This window comes from Mercenaria mercenaria, chromosome 3 (assembly GCF_021730395.1).
Source record: "Mercenaria mercenaria strain notata chromosome 3, MADL_Memer_1, whole genome shotgun sequence".
NCBI classification, from domain to species: domain Eukaryota; kingdom Metazoa; phylum Mollusca; class Bivalvia; order Venerida; family Veneridae; genus Mercenaria; species Mercenaria mercenaria.
This window is the reverse complement of record NC_069363.1, coordinates 28,466,659-28,488,328: the sequence shown is the minus strand read 5'-3', so window position 1 is coordinate 28,488,328 and position 21,670 is coordinate 28,466,659. Positions and strand designations below refer to the sequence as shown.

Below are 21,670 nucleotides of genomic sequence, written 5' to 3'. Positions count from 1 at the left end.
TGTGTGTGTTGGGGGTGGGGGCGGGGGAGGAATGATACTAGAACTGACATTTTACCTTACATCTAAAAGATTAGTTGGACAGAACAAGCGAAAAAGTCTGAGTGTAATAATTCAAGGATAAAGCTTGCATATGGTCCTGTAGAACTGTAAAGTGTGTGCATTTTAATGTATTTGCAATAATGTTCAAGCTGTAAGGGAAATAACTATTGTAGAGAAATGAAGATAATAACTTTGATTCATCCATGACAAAGAGAATGATAATGGTAAAATGAACTTCTTACAATTGTTGGTAAAGAAACAACTGCTTTACTAAGAATCTAAAGGCATTTACATGTTTAACCATTACATGTTTAACCATATTGTCCCATACTTTTCCATACATAAAATATTCCCAAAAAGTTGTCCCCCTTTAATAAAGAATGCCATCTGTAAAGACACAAAAATAGGCAACTTTCAGAACTGCTGAAAATAACGTTAAACCTTGTTATGTGAAATTTTAGCCCTGGTATAATATTGCAAAAGCATCAAATCAAAACTAAGTGTAACAGTTCTTTAAAAATGGTGAGTTTTTAAAGGTACTGAACTGTCCAGAAGTGTGGCCCTTTCATGCAGTCCTTCTCTGGAATTCAATGCATATAGCAGTAAATTGGCAATCGTTTTGTAAAATATCATGTCTTATAAGCTGTTCAATTTTCATTTTAAAGAACTCTTATTTTATATGATTTGGTGATATTCAAATTTCAAATATCCACCAACACATTAACAGTTCCATTTTAAAGTAATGTTATTGTACATCATGTAGAAAATACTGCTTATGAGTAGATCCACTGACCTAGTTTCTTCCTCCCAGAAGACCCAGTTAGAACATTAATAATTCTGGGAAATTTCTCTACTCCATATGGAATTTAACAGGGTTCATACAGACCAATCAAACAAACATTTCTATTTGGTTTTCAGGGACTTTTCATTATTTTCTCTAAATACAAGAGATCACAGAGTGATCTTGGCGCCCACCAAGTGCCAGTTTTGAGTGTTCCAAATTTCAAGACTTACTGACTAGCTCAAGGTCAAATTTCATTTCCGTATACAACACTGTGCATGTGGTCCAAATTCGAAAGCTGTAGCTCGAGAAATGTAAAAGTAGGTCACTAGATCAATCTTAAGGTCAAAGTTTAATTCAGTACACAAAACTATGCAAGTGGTCCGAATTTGAAGGCTTAGCTTGAGAAATGTGTAAGTAGGTCACTAGGTCAAAATCAAGGGTCAAATTTCACTTCAGAACACAAATCTATGCATGTGGTCCAAATCTGAAGCCTGTACCTTCAAAAATGTGAAAGTAGGTCACTAGGTCAATGTCAAGGTCAAAGTTTGTTTCGGTACACAATCCTATGCAAGTGGTCTAAATTTGAGGCCTGTAGCTACAGAAATGTGAAAGTAGGTCACTAGGTCAATCTTAAGGTCAAAGTTCATTTCCGTAACAAAAATATGCATGTGGTCCAAATTTGAAGGCTGTAGCTTGAGAAATGTGAAAGTAGGTCACTAGGTCAAAATCAAGGTCAAGTTTTATTTCAGAATACAGAACTATGCATGTGGTCCAAATTTGAAGCTTGTACCTTCAAAAATGTGAAAGTAGGTCACTAGGTCAATGTAAAGGTCAAAGTTTGTTTCGGTACATAAAACCATGCATGTGGTCCAAATTTGAAGGCTGTAGCTTGAGAAATGAGAAAGTAGGTCACTGGGTCAAAATCAAGGTCAAATTTAATTTCGGAACACAAAACTATGCATGTGGTCCAAATTTGAAGACTGTACCTTCAAAAATGTGAAAGTAGGTCACTAGGTCAAAATCAATGTCAAATTTCATTTTGAAACACGGAACTATGCATATGGTCCAAATTTGATACCTGTACCTTCAAAAATGTGAAAGTAGGTCACTAGGTCAAAATCAAGGTCAAAGTTTTTTCAAGTGCACAAAACTATGCATGTGGTCCAAATTTGAATGTTGTAGTTATTGACAAGAAGATTTTAAAAGCTTTTCCCTATATAAGTCTATATGAACCATGTGACCCACGGGGCGGGGCCATATTTGACCCTAGGGGGATAATTTGAACAAACTTGGTAGAGAACCACTAGATGATGCTACATTACAAGTATCAAAGCCCTAGGCTTTGTGGTTTGGACAAGAAGATTTTCAAAGTTTTTCCCTATATAAGTCTATGTAAACCATATGACCCCCAGGGTGGGGCCATATTTGACCCTAGGGGTATAATTTGAACGATCTTAGTTGAAGACCACTAGATGATGTCACATACAAAATATCAAAGCCCTAGGCCCTGTGGTTTTGGACAAGAGGTTTTTCAAAGTTTTTCCCTATATAAGTCTATATAAACCATGTGACCCCCAGGGCGGGGCCATATTTGACCCCAGAGAAATAATTTGAATCATCTTGGTAGAGAACCACTAGATAATGCTTCATACCAAATATCAAAGCCCTAGGCTCTGTGGTTTTGGACAAGAAGGTTTTCAAAGTTTTTCCCTATATAAATCTATGTAAATTATAGAAATAAACAAAGGGCCATAACTCACTCATAAATTGTTGAACCAGTCTGATTTTCCGAGGGACACAACTAGGGTACCAATACATCATTCTGACAAAGTTTGGTCAAAATCCCCCTAGTAGTTTCTGAGGAGATGCGATAACGAGAAATTGTTAACGGACGGACGGACGGACTGACGGACGGACGGAATGACGGACGGACGGACCACGGACGCAGAGTGATTTTAATAGCCCACCATCTGATGATGGTGGGCTAATAAAATAAATATGAATAAGTATAAGCATTGTAGGTCAGCCAGGAGGAAATATGCTTTGTCTCTCCAACATATTCAAGTGGTGCACAAAATAATAACTTGACACAGTCAACTTTAACAACAAGTAATGTATAAAATAGTAATTTTACACAGTCTTTTTCAACAACAATTTCAACAACAAGAGGTGTACAAAATAACAACTTGACATAGTCAACTTAAATAACAACTGGTGTACAAAATAACAACTCAAAACAGTCAACTTCAACCAAAGTGGTTTACAAAATAACTTGACACAGTCATCTACAAAAGTGGTTTAAAAATCAAAGGCCTGAAGGGCCTGAGAGTCGGCTAATGATTGATGTACTGGTAGTATAGTCTACCAGTTTCAGTTTGTTTTTAGTTTTTTCCCCCAACTAAACAGAGATTTTGTTACAATAAATGAAATGAACATTCAATCGATGCCTAACGTGTAAAACTTTGATTGACATTATAGAAGTATTTAAACCCAATATATTTCTCTAAAATTGAAGAGTGGTTCGCAGAAATAAAAATGTTGAAAAGTACAAACTACAATTTGACAGCTGACACTAAGATACTGCCCATGACTATATATATTTTTCCACTAAATATTTGCCTCCGGCATTGCCAAAAGAGGCAATTATCAGCTGGTATATATTCGCACATGATAAAATTTGAATATGACAATTTATATATTAAAATGTTACAGCGCAGATTGCCACATACAATTTGTAACGGATGGACGAAAGAACTGTTCAGATATTTTACAGATAGTGGGCCTGGCGATAACCGTGTCATATATTAGGTATTGTTCAATCATATTATAAGTGATGTGAATTTAAAGTATACTTACTTTTGCGTTTAGAGATATGTAAATGTTGCTGAGAGTCAATATATAGTGTCACGAATGTTTACACTGACAGGAAAATTGCGCATTCGAAACTAAGCGAAGTTACTCAGACTAGCTACCTATTTCGGAAAAGATAACCTATATTAATAAATGCAGTTCTTTTTTAGTTAAAACCATCATTTATTCTATTTCAGACCTGTTAACCCCTTCAAAACCATGTCAGTAATCCCCAAGTCCATGCACTTACAACTATCCATTTTGATTCATGTAGACAGACAGGCCCAGACTGGGACGAAAAATGTTGGAGCCATTTTTATGTGGTCGGTAGCAGGGAGGTGTGGGGAGGGGTGGTCCTTCCTGCTTTGAATTGCAGTCAGATTTTGAAATGGGCATTGTGGCAGGTGGTGAAAGGCCAAATGTATCAAACTGTAAAGTGGTAATATGGGGGAGGGTGTGGAAGGATACCCCCTCCTGCAAGTAGGGTTTGGGGTATCACCACAAGAAATTTTTGAGTATGTAGACCCTTTATACAGCCTTTGGTGCGATTTCTAACTGAAAATTTTGTGTTTCAATTTCTAAATATTAACTAGGTTCTTTATAGTATTACAATATCCATGTATGAATGACTGTCACTTCATATTTTTACTTTCAGATCATGCCTCAGGACTAGAATATGAGTCTGATATAGATTCTATGTATGTGTTATAAAAATAAATTCTAGAATCATTTCTGTTACAAGAATATCTATCATGTCTGTTACTTGAATGTTAAAATTTCATAACACAGCTCGATACTTACCCAAAATATTATATCCAGATACGATTACACTTTTCTAAATCTCCAGTTTCAACAATATGTTTTTACAAATTGTGATGATACGAAGACAGTTTAGCACCAATTGGCAGTATCTGACATTGAAGTTTACAGTGAAATTACCTCTTATTTAAATCATTTCATAAAAAAAAGTTGTTTCGTTTCGTCAAAGCAGTCAAACATAGACGATCTACTTCCGATTTCAAAACTACAAGAAAATACAATTTAATGTTTCGCCGATTTGTTTATTTCTTGAAAAATAAGAAATAAAATCATTTTTAAAATCAGCAGTAATTAAACAAACCAGTAAGAGCTTCTTCTCCCAATAATTTATCCATTTACTGACTGCAAAATTCAACCCACGCAAAGTCGTAGAAGCGTTTTATTAAACAGGTCACGCGTGTCCGCCGACAAGTGACAAAAATGTAATTAGGATTCATCCGCAAAGTCTTGCGGAAGAATTAACGTACTGCACATATCTTATTCAGGTCATTTAAAATGAAGCTGTCATAATTTAATTTCATCAATGTGGTAAACTCTTTGAAGCTTTGTAAGCCTGCGCAATTCATAAAATGCACAGCGCAATAAATTTATTTGCGCAATGATTTTAAAGATTATTTTTTGAAACGGATAGGGTAACAACTGGATAATTTGGCTAATAAGTTAATATGCAGTTTTTATTTGAATTTGTGAACATCATATTTGCTATTTTGTGACAAAAGGGCATAAAATTAGTCATCTTAATCATATGCGCAAATGTATTACCAAATCCCGCAGAATCGTTATGCGTGTTTATGCTAAATGAGTTACCGCGGAAGAAAATACGTGGCTTTATTCGAGTATTGCACAATTACAAGTCATAAATTTGACAGATTATATCATATATTGGTCATAGCAAATGGGACTGACATAACTGAATTTCATCCGATCAATGAACTCTTTGAAATTATAGACAATTTAATGGAACTACATCACTTTGCTGTGTTGTGGGGCCATTTAATGAGAATGAGAAATCGGGCGATAGCAAGAACTCGTCAAACGCTTTCAGCGTTTAGCCGACTCAATAATAACTGGACACAGTCAACTTCAACAACAAGTGGTTTACAAAATAACTTGACACAGTCAACTGCAACAAATGGTTTACAAAATAATAACTGGACAAAGTTAACTTCAACAACAAGTGGTTTACAAAATAACCTGACACAGTCAACTATAAGTGATTAACAAAATAATAACTGGACACAGTCAACTTCAACAACAATTGGTTTGCACAATAATAACTCAACACAGTCAATTTCAACAACAAGTGGTGAACATAAACTGAGACTGTAAACTTCAACAACAATTGGTTTGCATAATAATAACTGGACACATCTACTTCAACTTCAGCAACAACTGGTTTGCACAATAATAACTCAACACAGTCAACTTCAACAACAAGTGGTGAACATAAACCGAGGCTGTCAACTTCAACAACAATTGGTTTGCACAATAATAACTCAACACAGTCAACTTCAACAACAAGTGGTTTACAAAATAACCTGACACAGTCAACTTCAACCAATGATCTACAAAATAATAACTGAACACAGTCAACTTCAATAACAACTGGTTTGCACAATACTAACTCAACACAGTCATCTTCAACAACAAGTGGTTTACAAAATAGTATCTGGACACAGTCAACTTCAACAACAATTGGTTTGCACAATAATAACTCAACACAGTCAACTTCAACAACAAGTTGTTTACAAAATAACTTGACACAGTCAATTACAATAAGCGATTTACAAAATAGTAACTGTACACAGACAACTTCAACAACAATTGGTTTGCACATTAATAACTCAACACAGTCAACTTCAACAACAAGTGGTTTACTAAATAACTTGACACAGTCAACTACAACAAGTGATTTACAAAATAATAACTGAACACAGTCAACTTCAACAACATATGGTTTGCACAATAGTAATTCAACACAGTCAACTTCAACAACAAGTGGTGAAAAAAATAATAACTCAGTGAATTCAAAAATGAGAGTGGTATACAAAATAATGCTCTAAATTTGTTTTAGGTGCCATTAACAGATGTGTCATTAACAGAGAAGTGCCATACACAGAGAAGTATCATTAACAGAGATGTGCCATTAATACAGGTGCTATAAACAGAGAGATGTCAATAACAGAGAGGTATCATTTACAGACAGGTGACATTAACAGAGAGAAGCCATTACAGACAAGTGCCATTAACAGAGAGGAATCATTAACAGAAAAGTATCATTAATCATCAATAGAGAGGTGCTATTAACAGAGAAATGTCATTTACAGAGAGGTGTCATTAATAGAGAGATGCCATTAGCAGAGAGGTATCATTTACAGAGAGAGAACATTAACAAAGATGTATCATTAACAGAGAGGTGGCATTAACAGAGAAGGGACATTAACAGAGAGGTATCATTTACAGAGAGACTACATTAACAGAGAGAAGGCATTAACAGAGAGTTATCATTTACAGAGAAACAACATTAACAGAGATGTATCATTAACAGAGAGGCGGCATTAACATAGAAGGGACATTAACAGAGAGACTACATTAACAAAGAGACGGCATTTACAGAGAGGTATCATTTACAGAGAAGGGACATTAACAGAGAGGTATCATTTACAGAGAGGCGGCATTAACAGAGAGGTATCATTTACAGAGAGACTACATTAACAGAGAAGGCATTAACAGACAGGTATCATTTACAGAGAGACTACATTAACAGAGAGGTATCATTTACAGAGAGACGGCATTAACAGAGAAGGGACATTAACAAAGAGGTATCATTTACAGAGAGACGGCATTAACAGAGAAGGGACATTAACAAAGAGGTAACATTTACAGAGAGACTACATGAATAGAGAGGTATCATTAACAGACAGACAACATTAACAGAGAAGTGACATTAACAGAGAGGTAACATTTACAGAGAGACTACATTAACAGAGAGGTAACATTTACAGAGAGACTACATTAACAGAGAGGTAACATTTACAGAGAGACTACATTAACAGAGAGGTAACATTTACAGAGAGACTACATTAACAGAGAGGTAACATTTACAGAGAGACTACATTAACAGAGATGTATCATTAACAGAGAGACCGCATTAAGAGAGAGGTCTCATTAACAGAGAGACCGCATTAAGAGAGAGGTCTCATTAACAGACAGATGCCATTAAAAGAGGTTATACTTCACCAGTAATGTGAATAACAAGAACCTTGACCCCTTAAGCAGTTGCAGGATTAGGTATGTACAATGAGAAAGACTCACCATAAGCATCTTTTCATCCATTTGTGTGAGATGCCTTCCTGTGATACCCTTATCACGGAACAATTCTGCATATCTATACAGGTTGAGGGCAGCCATCCAGTCTATAACATTCTGCATTGACCAGTCTTCCAGTGGCTGCAAATATATATTATAATCAAGTAAGCTTAATGTGAAAACAAAAGGCCCAGATGGGCCTTATCTGCTCACCTGAAGAGAACTGTGACCTTTAGACCTTGCTTCTGATCAAGTTTGATGAACATCAATTTAACAATTTCTGAGAAGAAGTTGTTTTAAGGGTTTTCCATTTTCATCTCTTGCAGTCCCTAAAATCAGTCAACCAGAATCACTTGAATATAACCACGAGAATTAAGAACTAATGCGGATTCTACACACCAAGTTTAAAGATGATCCTTCAAGTGGTTCTTGAGAACTTGTTTTATGTTTTTTTTTTCTTATATTTTTAGCTCTGGCTGCCCCAACAATCAATTACTTTGAACAATTTGAAAACCTCACACATATAATACTTCAGGTTAAATTTGGTGATGATCCATCAAGCATGGCAAGATGAGAAGTCTTTTACAAGTTTTTCTCTGGCAGCTCCTAAAGTCAGTCAAGTGGAACCATTAAAACAATATTTTGATAGGACCTTACAAGGATGCTACAGACCAAGTTGTACAAAGTTTTTTTCTCTCTATTTTTAGCTCACGTTGCCCCTAAAATCTTTAAAGCAGAACCATTTGAACAAATCTCAGAGATGATCTTACAATGTTGCTACTGACCAAGTTTGGTAATGATCCATCAGGCAATTCAAGAGAAGTCATTTAAAGCTCTTTTCTATTTCTAGCTCTGGTGGCCCTTAAAATCAGACAAGTGGAATCATTTGAACAAATCTGAGAGGACCTTAAAGGATGCTACTGAACAAGTTTGGTGATGATCCATAAAGCAGTTAATTATGAGTTGTTTAAATGTTGTTCTATCTTCAGCTCTGACTGGCCCCCTAAAATCAGTCAAGCTGAACCATTTGAACAAATCTGAAAGAGGGTCCTCCACGGATGCCACAGACCTAATTAGGTGGTGATACATTAAGCATTTCATGAGAAGTTGTTTAAACGTTTTGCTTTTTTCAGCTCTAGCAGACTATAAAATCAGTCAAGTGGACCTATTTAAAACTAGATGTGTGTCTATAGGATACTCAGGTGCCCCAACTCCTGTCACTGTATGCATATTTTTTTTACAAAGTTGAAGGCCATACCTCTGGTCTGGCTGCGTAAAATTGGGTACACAACTTCACATGCTTAAAATAACAGGCCTGTGAGGTTTGATAAATCTAGGTGAAATACTTTTTAAAATATTGATATATGAAAGAGGATACAGAACAAATCTGGTGAACCATGAAGTTGTACAAAGCTTTTTCTATTTTAGCTCCTGTGACCACTGAACTATTTAACCAAAATGAGGTAAGATGCCAGTCAGACCAAGTTTGGTCACAGATGATTCATCAAGCAGTTCATTAGAAGAAGTTGTACAAAGTTTTTTTTTCTATTTTAAGCTTTGACAGCCCCTTAAGTCAATCAAAAGGAACCATTTATGTAAAATTAAAACAAGACTTTACTAGGATGGTCCAGCAAGCTGTTGGTGAGAAGTGGTTTAAAGTTTTCCTATTTTTAGTTTTAATGGCCTCTAAAATCAGTGAAATGAAACCATTAAAATAAAATTGAGAGAGGAAGTTACAAGGATGCTACAGACCAAGTTTGAGTGACGAGTGGTTTGAATCATGAGAGTTGATTAAAGGTTAATATTTTTTTTAGCTGTTGTGATCCCTAGAATTAATCAAGTAGAACCATTTGAATAAAACTGACAGTATTTTTAAGGATTCTACAGACCAAGTCTGGTGACGATCAATCCAGTGGTTCATAAGAGGAAAAAAAGTTTCTTGTTTGACGTGGGTAGTCGACGAAAGTCCCCACCTGGAATTGATTGAACAACTTATTTCAGCCGAGCCCAATTTGCAGGCGTCATATTTACCTCCCCATCATCCAGTCTAGGCTGATACTGCTGGTAACAGTATAAATTTAAGTAAATCACCCAGCACTGAACACTAAGTTGGGATATCAGCCGCCTAAAATCAGTCATTTGGAACCATTTATGACATTTGTGAGGGGACCTTACAAGGATGCTACAGACCAAGTTTGGTGACGATCCATCGAGAAGTCCATTAGAAGAAGAACCTTTGGTTAAGGTGAGCTAAAAAATGAGTATTTGATCTCTAGGTGTCACCTTGAACTTCAAGATAGGGAACTGGGCTTTGCTTACTACTCTTTGTGTCATTATGGGAAACAACTGTGCCAAGTTATTTTCAAATCCCTGTCATGGCAGAGTTATGGACATGGCCCTACGTGTGTTCAATGGACAAACAGACACAGCCCATTTACGTGACTTCTTTTCTTTGAAAATATCTATAGGGACATAAACAAAAGAGCTACTAAGCAGTTACTGACCTTTAATAACACTGTTCAATCCTACTAAACTTTAAAGGCAATGAAAGCCATGTGTCAGTTTGACCGCAGTCAACTGTAATGTAGATTTGTTTGGGTTTTTTCATTAAGGGGTTTCCTTTTTCTGCAAGAGTTCTTAGTAACCACTCTTCAATCCAAATATCAAGGTCATATCCCTGTGCCAAACTGACGCCTGTCAATCAGTCCCGGATGCAATTCAACAACTTACAATTTGCTCTTAATTAACAATCCCTTATTTCCTGATAGGGAATTACTATCTGGTATGAACAAGTGAGTTGATGCTGGAAATCATTCAACTGATTACATACTTGAATAAAGGACTTATAAGATATAGATTACCAAAATATCTAGAAAGTACTTATCCCCGATGATAACATGATAACGCGAGGATGCGTCCATTTCATGATAATTGATAAAATAACAATTCATATTGCTTGTACAGTACTTGACAAGTAAGTAACAGTACTTGTTTGAATTTAACTGTATCTGGCAAAATACAGCTCACTTGAGTAAAATGAATAATACCAACAGCAAATCTTCAAATCATTTTGTAGGAGTACATATCCTCATGAGGATTTTTTTTTCAAATTAATTAAAAGTTTTTCCTATCTGTTTTCAATTCTGTTCACTTATATTTATTTTCATTCTTTGATGATTTGTATTTGCATATAATTACTATGTCTTTATATAACAAATGTTCATTATTCACTTTCTATTTATATGTTTAGTTCATGTATTTAACCTTTAGTCTGCTGGCGGCGAATATTTCAGCCTTTGCGACCAGTGCAGACCAAGATCAGCCTGCACATCCAATGTTACATGTTGAATATTCATGTAACATTCCGTTCGTTTTTTGTTCTTTTTTGTTTGTTTTTTCGTGCAGTCTAATCATGGTCTGCACTGTTCGCTATTCAGTCAGTAAATTTTCAGTGAACACCCCTTCAAATAATAAATGGTATTGCCCAAATTGAATGATGGACCAGTCCATTTAGGAAATTTAGCAGGCTAAGGGTTAACTAATATCATCTTTGGTAAGATACTAAACTTTTCTCATCTGCAGTATCGGCTTCATTCATTTCTCTGTTGATGTATCATAGAGAAAATGAAGGATTCTAAATATTTTTGATGCAAAAATAAAGAGGAAAATTAACTACCCTCTCTGAGTTTCAAAACCCGCAGGGCAAAAATATCTGTACAAAATAAACAGTATATGCTACCTCTGAGCTAATTTGTAATTTGTAACAAACCTAGAAATATTCAGATTTTGACAACTTATAACAAGACGGCCATGATGGCCCTATATCGCTCACCTGAGGTAAGTTGCTTGCTTGAACAGTTGAAAGTTTCTACTAAATATATACAGGCAGGTACTGTGCATGTGTGCGTTGAGGTGGGGTTGGGGGAGGGGGTAGAGGTGTGGTATTTTTAGACATTTGGGGAATGATGTGATATGACAATATCAAACATTAAGATTTTTTAAAGTATCCACTACATAAATAAGGGGTAAAGTGACCATACCTCCTAGTGGCAATGCTTTTTGATGAAACAGAATAACACAATCTTCGTAAAGGGTCACCCAAGAAACATTTGTGTATAATTATTTTAAAATTGGACCTGCTGTTTCTGACAAGAATATTTTCCGCTACATATATATAGGGATAAATGGCCATGTCCCCTGGCGGCCATGTTTTTTTGACAAATCAAAATAATTTGAACAATCTTCAAGGTAAAGAGACACGCAAGGACCATTTACATGAAATTATTTTCAAATCGGGCCAGCATTTTCATACAAGAAGATTTTTAATGTTTCCATTATATACATACAGGGATAAGTGACCACGTCCCCTGGCAGCCATGTTTTTTGACAAAACGGAATCACTTGAACAAATTTGGTAAAGGATCACACAAGCACCATTTGTGTTAAGTTATTTCAAACTTGGACCAGTGATTTAAGAGGAGATGTTGTTTCAAGACTTTTCTATTTTTAGACCTGGCGGCCTCTATGTACAACCAAGCAGAATCATTTGAACAATTTTGGAAGAGAACCACCAAAGGAACATCTAGGCCAAGTTTCATCAACTTCCATCAAATGGTTTCAGAGGTGATGTTGTTTTAAAGGAAAGTTTGGCCTGACGGATGACGGGCAGACACCGGACAGTGAACGATCATAATAGCTCACCCAGAGCACTTGTGCTAATAGTACTTCTGACCAAATTTAATTATTTATTTGATTAAGTTGTTACGTAAGAGTTTTATGCCATTTACTAAACAAGATGATTGCCCTATATCCTTTCTGTCCTTGTAGATGTCAATATTCAGTTATTTTTAAAACCAGATAACTGTTACATCTTGTGAACAATTAACCATTTAACAGATTAAAATTTGTTTATCCATGAATAAACATCATACATTTGAGTATTTAGAAAGGGTTTTAAATGATTTTACTGAAAAAATAACTTAATTATGTAATTTTGGTTTCATCACAGGCCTTTTATCTATGCATCTCTATATTTTCATGGGCGCTTTTGAATTTGGTTTGCCATGATAACACAAATAACATTCGTTTATAAATTATGGTATAAAAATATAAATAAAAATCTTTCCCCCTTCCCCAATTTAAGAAAAATTTGGATGACAATCTAGCAATTAACAAGTGAATGAAGTATTGCCATGCAATACAAAGTCCCCTACTGGAAGGCACCTAATTTTCTCTACTGCAGTATAACATAATGAACTGATATCTGTCAATGATGTATAAACAATATTGTACTACATATACAATCAGGGCTCCGGAAATTTTGATAACTCAATCGGTCCGAAACGAAAATCCTGACATCGGCGCTACCCCACCCACCGCATTCCCAATATTACATATTTTGTAAAACGTGATAGGGTAAAGAAATAAGCATGTCATGCATTAAAACTGAGTTACCAGTCACCGCGCATTACCATACAATGAAGACAGTTACTGTTATTCATTGTTATGTGTGATCGTTACTTTGTTTAAATTTCGATGTTTTTCCGAGATAATACGAGGCATTGACACCGTGTGCGTAACTAGTCTAAAAGCCAATGCACGTGACTTCAATACCATATACACAGCAGATACACGGCAGATACTTTGTGATATTTCCTCATTCTTTGACGGAATTCTATAAAATACAATGCGTCAAAGTGAGTTACACAACACATATTCTCTGCTAAACAGCCTCAGTATTTAAAGAATACTCTGCCGCGGACCGAATGTGTACGTTATTTGAACGCTGAGATTGAATTTCCCGCATGTATAGTACCAAAACGTCATGCGGGTTGGCCACGGATATTTCATTTCACTTACGTTGTACTTCGATAAGCAACTACATTTTATAAAGTTATATGTTCTCTTCTGATGTAAACAAAATGAAATTTTGAAACGTTTTTTAAAAGACCGATTTGATAAACAGTGCCACTCCGGTTTTCTTTATCATTCGTGGTTGCCCCTCAATTTTTTTAATTTTTGTACAGTCGGGTTGCAAAGACGATTTTCTGCATTTGTTTCAACTGGAGCCCCAACAAATGAATCATGTAATTTTTTCAAATCAATTAATTAGAAAAATTATTTTTATCAGTTTTCCGTGTGATGTCTCATTAAATCAAAGACCTATAATGTACAATCATAGCTCTTTGATTAAATGCAGCGACCATTTGTTTGTTACCATGATCAAACATAGCCTTTTGAAATAAACCGTCCGTCGGATTCTAAATAAAAGAAGTGGATCCCCGTCGAAATGATTTGGATCCAGTCAGAAACATTAGGAAACCAGTCAAAAATGTTTAATACACCGCAGTCGGCTGTCTGCAAACATTAAAGGATGTGCCGCGCGAGCACTGATTGCGTCACGCGCTAATTACGGACCGATTATCAAAGTGACAATCAGACCGATTGACACGTTTATTGATTATCTGAAGGTGCGACCAACAATTTCCTACTGGGCAGGTGATCGTGTATTGAGATATTAGACCGAAATTTATACTTTTCTCCATTTTTACGGGACCGATTTTTTTCGTTTTTTCACTTCATGAATCGGTCTGAAAAGTCAAAAATCGGTCCAAAACCCACAAACCAGCAGATTTCCGAAGCCCTGTATACAATATGTGATAACAACACACTTGGATTAAAATGTGCATATATAAAAACCCACAGTTGTTTTCATATGAATTTTTTTGGCTGATTATAAAAATGTTATCATGTAAGTTATTTATAGTAACAACAAAGGGAAATTAATCTTTAAAAAAAAAAAAAATCTATATAATATAAGTCCACAAGAAACTCTTTACCAGGTAGAGATAGGTCAAAATACACCTAAAATTGGATGTAACATGCATGCTGTACCACAGAAGAGTGGTCTCGATTTTTCTCTACCCCCAGTAATAAAAAAGTTACAATAAAATCTATTTATAGTAACAACAAAGGGACGTAATTCTAAAAACAAGGGTGCCTCATGGTGGTGAACATTTGGTCCAAGTTACATCAAAACCCCTCCATGCATGAAGAAGAAATGTTCCTTACAAAGTCATTCTTTAATTTGACCTTTGACCTCTAAATATGATCTTGACCTTAGACCTAGGGACCTGGTTCTTGCGCATGACATGTTGTCTCATCCTGGGGAATATTTGTGCCAACTGATATCTAAATCCTGCTTTGCATGACAAAGTTATAGACCGGACAGGAAAAAATTCCTCTTGACCTTTATCTCAAAGTGTGACCTTGACCTTTAAGCTAGGGTACTGGGTGTTGCGCATGACACATCATCTCACCATGGGAAACATTTATGCCAAGTAATATTGTAATCCCTTAATGGATGACAGAGTTCTGGATCGGACAGGGAAAACACCTTATTGACCTTTGACCTCCAACTGTGACCTTGACCTTTGAGCTAAGGGTCTGCACTTTGCGCATGACATGTTGTCTCATCATGGGGAATATTTGTGCCAAGTAATATTAAAATCCCTTCATGGATGGCAGAGTTATGGACGGGACAGGAAAAAAACTCTGTTGACCTTTGACCCCCAATTGTGACCTTGACCTTTGAGCTAGGTGTCCGGGATTTGCGCATGACACGTCATCTCATCATGGGGAACACTTGTGCTAAGTGATATTAAAATCCCTTAATGAATGTCAGAGTTATGGACCGGATACGAAACAGACCCTGTTCATGCTATGTTAACATTTGACTGCTAAGTGTGACCTTGACCTTTGAACTAGGGGTCTGAAAGTTGTGCATGACACATCGTCTTATTATGAGGTACATTTGTGCCAAGTAATATTAAAATCCCTTCATAGATGGGAGAGTTATGGACCGGACAGGAAAAAAGCCTTGTTGACCTTTGACCTCCAATTGTGACCTTGACCTTTAAGCTAGGGGTCCAGGTTTTGCGCATGACACGTCGTCTCCTCATGGGGAACATTTGTGCCAAGTAATATTAAAATCTCTTCATGGATGGCAGAGTTACGGACCGGACAGGAAAAAAGCCCTGTTGACCTTTGACCTCCAATTGTGACCTTGACCTTTGAGCTAGGGGTCCGGGATTTGCGCATGACACATCCTCTCATCATGGGGAACATTTGTGCCAAGTAATATTAAAATCTCTTCATGGATGGGAGAGTTATGGACCGGACAGGAAAAAAGCCCTGTTGACCTTTGACCTCCAATTGTGACCTTGACCTTTGAGCTAGGGGTCCGGGTTTTGCGCACGACACGTCGTCTCATCATGGGGAACATTTGTGCCAAGTAATATTAAAATCCCTTCATGGATGACAGAGTTATGGACCGGACACGAAATTGCGGACGGACGGACGGACGGACAGACGGACGGACGGACGGAATGACGGAAAAGTGCATTCCTATAGTCCCCGAAACTGGTTTTCAACCAGTAGGGGACTAATAATGGCCATATCACACTTGAATGGAAAAAAAAATCACGAAAAAAACATTCTTTTATAAACTGAATATTCATATTTAAACCGCACATGACAATGCAATGGGGCACTGCAATAAGACAATTTGTACTGACAACAAGTAATAATACAATAAATTTCGGTCACCAATATTTAAATGTATCAAATTATGCTGTGTGTGAAAAGTCCTATTGTGACTCTGTTATTTAAATGTATTGTAATTATTTAGTCAATACAAAAGATGGTATTATAGAGATACTTTGATAAACTTAAAATAGATTCAGCCCAAATAAACTACTAAGGAACAATCTAGAAATGATTTGCATTTTTTTTTGGTTAAAGCTTTTATCAAACTTTTAGTTCCTATATCTGTCTTTATGAGTACACAAAGATATATTTGAACAGTCAATGTAAGCTTCCACAAACAAACTTTTTATGATAAAATTTGCTGAAATCCTGAGGTTGTGAGTTCAATCCCCATGAAAGCAGTTTATTCTTCAGGACTAACTGGTACCAGGAAAAACACCTGAAATCTTTTGCCATCCATGCAGTGCTACTGATGTAGGGATGTTCTCTCAGTCACCCAATTGGGATCTACACAATTATCTTTAAACTAGAATGTGTCTGTAGGACACAGGGTGTGCCCCCACTGGTACATTTGTCACAAATAAGGGGAAATCATTCAAATGTTTGCAGTCTTAATGGGGTATAGCCTCAAAAATAAAATTATGAAATGGATTCATTATTCTATACCATATACTTTTTGAGCTATGAGCATCACAAACAAAAAATCCACTATTTTGGCTATTTCAAGGGCCATAACTCTGTAATAAATGCTAAAATTCTCAAGAAGAATGCCAAGTGTGCAGGGTCACATTATGATAAAGACCCAAGCAAGGTTTCATGAATTTACATTAAATACTTTTTGAGTGAGGCACATAATTAGGTGAAAATGTGCATTTTTTTACTATTTCAGGGGCCATAACTCTAGAAATAAGGGCGGACCCAGATGAAAAATACGAGGTGCATAAGTTCATATCATGATAAAGATTCATGCAAGGTTTCATCAATTTATATCAAATACTTTTTGAGCTAGGCGTGTCACAAGGTGAAAATGTGCATTTTTGACTATTTCAGGGGCCATGACTCTAGAAATAGGGAGCAGACCCAGATGAAAAATAGGAGATGCGCAAGTTCATATCATGATTAACACTCATGCAAGGTTTCATGAATCTATATCAAATACTTTTGGAGCTAGGCATGTCACAAGGTGAAAATGTGCATTTTTGACTATTTCAGGGGCCATAACTCTAGAAATAGGGAGCGGAACCAGATGAAAAATAGGAGGTGCGCAAGTTCATATCATGATTAAGACTCATGCAAGGTTTCATGAACCAATATATAATACTTTTGGAGTTAGGCATGTCACAAGGTGAAAATGTGCATTTTTGACTATTTCAGGGGCCATAATTCTGAAAATAGGGGGCGGAGCCAGACGAAAAATAGAAGGTGTGCAAGTTCATATCATGATAAAGACTCATGCAAGGTTTCATTAATTTATATCAAATACTTTTTGAGCTAGGCGTGTCACGAACTTCAGACGGACGCATGGATGGAAGAATGGACAAAAGCAAATCTGTATGCCCCCACCACTCATGGGGGTGGGGCACAAAAAGACTGTTTAGATAAAAGCTATAATAAATAATAGCTATATATCAAAGGTCTGTCTATTTATAGATAGAACAGTCAATAGACTGACATAAAATGAACAATAAAAAGATCCACTAATTGAATTACTTCTAACCACAACACTGCAAAGTAGTTTTTATAAAACCTATCTTGATAAAGCTTAATCAGATATGGTATTTTTAATTAAAAGTTCCCATAATTCTTCTTTGATATTACTTTAGTAAAATAATTAGAACAATAGGTCTATTTTGAAACTATCAGAGATTGTGAACAAGATCCAAATTCTGTATTTGTGCGACTATGCCAGGCTAAGGAACTTGTACTCAACTACCCTCCTTATAAAACAATTCGACCCTAAATAACTTGGTAAAACATTTAACATATTCATTTGAACTTTAAATTTAGTGTACTAACTGAATTGTATACCAGGACTGCCAGCATTTTAGTAATCAAAATTTTCACAAAGGTAATACTGCACATACAATATTGAATGTTATTAGCAGTTTATTGCAGTGCAGTGCCATAAATCAAACTGAAGATCAATTTAACTAAATAAAATATTGTTTTATGTCAGTAACAGGGAGGTGTTTTTGGGCTTTAACATTACAGTGACACAATTATTGATAATATGACTACCACCAAGCTTTTTATGGTGGAGAATAAACCATGTGCACCTTTATGCATGGAAAGCACCTGGGAAAAACCAGCAACCTTCATGAAAGAATTCTATCCACTAAGCAAGGTTTTGAACCAACAAGGGTGAGTGGCAAGTGATTCAAAGCCAGGGAAGGTAATACTGGCAGTGGTGATCAACTTGATACGATAACCTGGTTCATGTACTCTACACATGGTCTCATTGCCACCTACCTATATGCCAAGTTTGAAATAAATTCTAATTCTGCTCTGACAGACAGACCTTAATATAATACGTCTGTTCTTCCAAAACTGGGGTATAAAAATCATAAAAAGATATACTTTATTTAGATTAGAAGGTGAACTATATTATACAATAAGGAAATTTATGGTAAAATTTCCTTTTATTTCTTTAACTGACACTGGCACATCCTTGACTGATGAATATGTATGTTATATATGTACGAAAATTTCTATGCAATTTCTTATAGCACACTGTCAGGATACCTTTTTGCGTTTCAGTTTACTTTGCAATTTACTTAGAGGGATGTCTGTGCACTTTCCAATAGTATAACAGCAGAAAGAGGACAAAATCTACCAAGCATTTAGATTACTTCAGCAAGGATAATTTTGGGCAAATGTTTCATTCATCAATACAGTGTTCAGATGTAACATCCACAAACAGAAACTATTAGCATCTATATCTGATGTTCATATATAGTAAGACCCTGGAAAATTTCTGCTTTGCTTTGATATTTTCAGCCATGATGTACTCTTCAAAATAAGTGGCATAAAACCAATCTGCAACATTTATCCCAGAATAAACAGAATCCAGTGACTTATGCCAGCAAAACAAAAATCTACAGAAATCTGAAAAAAGCAGTCATTAGGTAGACCTAATTCTATTTCTTCGTAACTTATGTTGAAGAAAAAATAGCTGTCATTCTGCAATTAATTATCTCTTTTTTTTTTTAAATAATAACTAGAGCTATCACTAAAGGTGATTAACATCCCTAAATGCCACTTTGATACAGGGAAGTAAAATGTTGTGCTCATGACCTTTGACCTTCAAGTGTGACCTTAGTTTAAATGTATTTATTCTTGCATAAAACACAGCTAAAGACAGATTACCAGTTTCACATATTACACGGAAGTGAGTTTTTGAAAATCCTTCCAGTGGATAAGAAGATATTGAGTGAACACAAACAGTTTGAGTTAACTGATCTTTGATCTTGACACGGACCCAGTGACCTCCGTTGTGTTGCTCTGCACATTGTCTTGATGAGGAAAATATTCAAAGCTAGTTTTATGAAAATCTTTCAAGCGGTTTAGAAAATATGGATGGACACAAGGTTAAGCTACTGACTTTTGACTTCCATGTGTGACCTTAACCTTGGACCAAGTGACCTGAGTTGAGTACTCTGCACATCATCTTGATGAGGTTAGAAATTGTTGCTAGTTTTATGAAAATCTTCCCGGCATTTAAGAAGAATTGGTGTAGACACAAATATGGACAGACAAACCAACAGACAGACGGACATGTATGACTCCAATATAGCCCCCGTAAACTTTGTCCCTGGGGGTATTATAATGTCATTAAACGAAATGGTAATTCCCGTCAATCTTTTAAGGCCTGTTGGGAAGAGTCCAGAAAAACTCAGCCCATGTTCTGCTCAAACCCACATCAGTAAGGAATGTAAACTAAGTTAATCAATCCAGACTAGACTGGTAAAATGCGTATTGCATTAAGATATACTTACAATACTTCTGTCTGATGTTACATTGTCTTCTGTCCTTATTCTGTGACAGGTGCTTTTTGCAGTTTCCACACAACAATCATGGCAACAAGCACCGCATGCTGAAACAATAGCAAAACAAGAGGGTCATGATGACCCTGGATCGCTCACCTGAGTAATGTTTCAAATGTCAAACTGGTGATTTTTAGAAATTTTTTGGAAGATTTTCCGATGTACAATCAAGTAACCCCTGGGGTAGGGCCAATTTTACCATGTGGGGTCATGATTTGAACAAAGTTTGTAGAAGTCTACAAGGCAATGTTACATATCAAATATCTAAGATCTAGGCCTTCTGGTTTATTTTTAGCAAATTTATGAAGATTTCCCTATGTACAATCAAGTAACCCTTGGGGCTGGGTCAATTTGACCCTGAGGGGTCAAGATTTGAAAGTTTTTTGTAGAGGTCTACTAGGCAATGCTACATGTCAAATATCTCAGCTCTAGGCCTTCTGGTTTATTTTTAGAAAATTTTGAAAATTTTTCTATGTACAATCAAGTAACCCCATGGGGCGGGGTCAATTTGACCCCGGGGGTCATGATTTGAACAAAATTTGTAGAAGTCTACTAGGCAATACTACATGTCAAATATCTAAGCTCTAGGCCTTCTGGTTTTTTTTTTAGAAAATTTTGAAGATTTTTCTATGTACAATCAAGTAACCCCATGGGGCGGGGTCAATTTGACCCCGTGGGTCATGATTTGAACAAAATTTGTAGAAGTCTACTAGGCAATGCTACATGTCAAATATCTAAGAACTAGGCCTTCTGGTTTATTTTTAGAAAATGTTTGAAGATTTTCCTATGTAAAATCAATTGACCCCTGGGGCGGGGGTCATGATTTGAACAAATGTTGTAGAGGTCCACTAGGCAATGCTACATGTGAAATCTAGGCCTTCTTGTTTACTTTTAGAAAATTTTTGAAGATTTTCCTGTGTAAAATCAAGTGACCCCTAGGGCAGGGTCAATTTTGGCTCTGGGGTCATGATTTGAACAAATTTAGTAGAGGTCCATTAGGCAATGCTACATGTCAAATATCTAAGCTCTAGGGCTTCTGGTTTTTGAGAAGAAGATTTTTTAAGATTTTCCTATGTAAAATCAAGTGACCCCTAGGGCAGGGTCAATTTTGATCCCAGGGGTCATGATTTTAACAAATTTTGTAGAGGTCCACTAGGCAATGCTACATGTGAAATATCTAAGCTCTAGGCCTTCTTGTTTATTTTTAGAAATTTTTAGAAGATTTTCCTGTGTAAAATCAAGTGACCCCTAGGGCAGGGTCAATTTTGGCTCTGGGGTC

General features: G+C 36.1%; 1 protein-coding gene across 2 annotated transcripts in view; it reads right to left on the bottom strand.

Annotated features, from left to right (window-relative positions):
- The window catches only part of LOC123525204 (phosphatidylinositol 3-kinase regulatory subunit alpha-like), a 312,914-nt gene that overhangs the window by 70,088 nt on the left and 221,156 nt on the right, over positions 1-21,670 (bottom strand). For both annotated transcript variants that reach the window (XM_053538091.1, XM_045304060.2), the window contains exons 6-7: positions 20,344-20,441; positions 7,808-7,942 (exon numbers count right to left, since the gene is read on the bottom strand). In XM_053538091.1, coding sequence (XP_053394066.1) covers positions 7,808-7,942; positions 20,344-20,441 — 233 coding nt within the window. The remainder of the gene's footprint in view (positions 1-7,807; positions 7,943-20,343; positions 20,442-21,670) is intronic.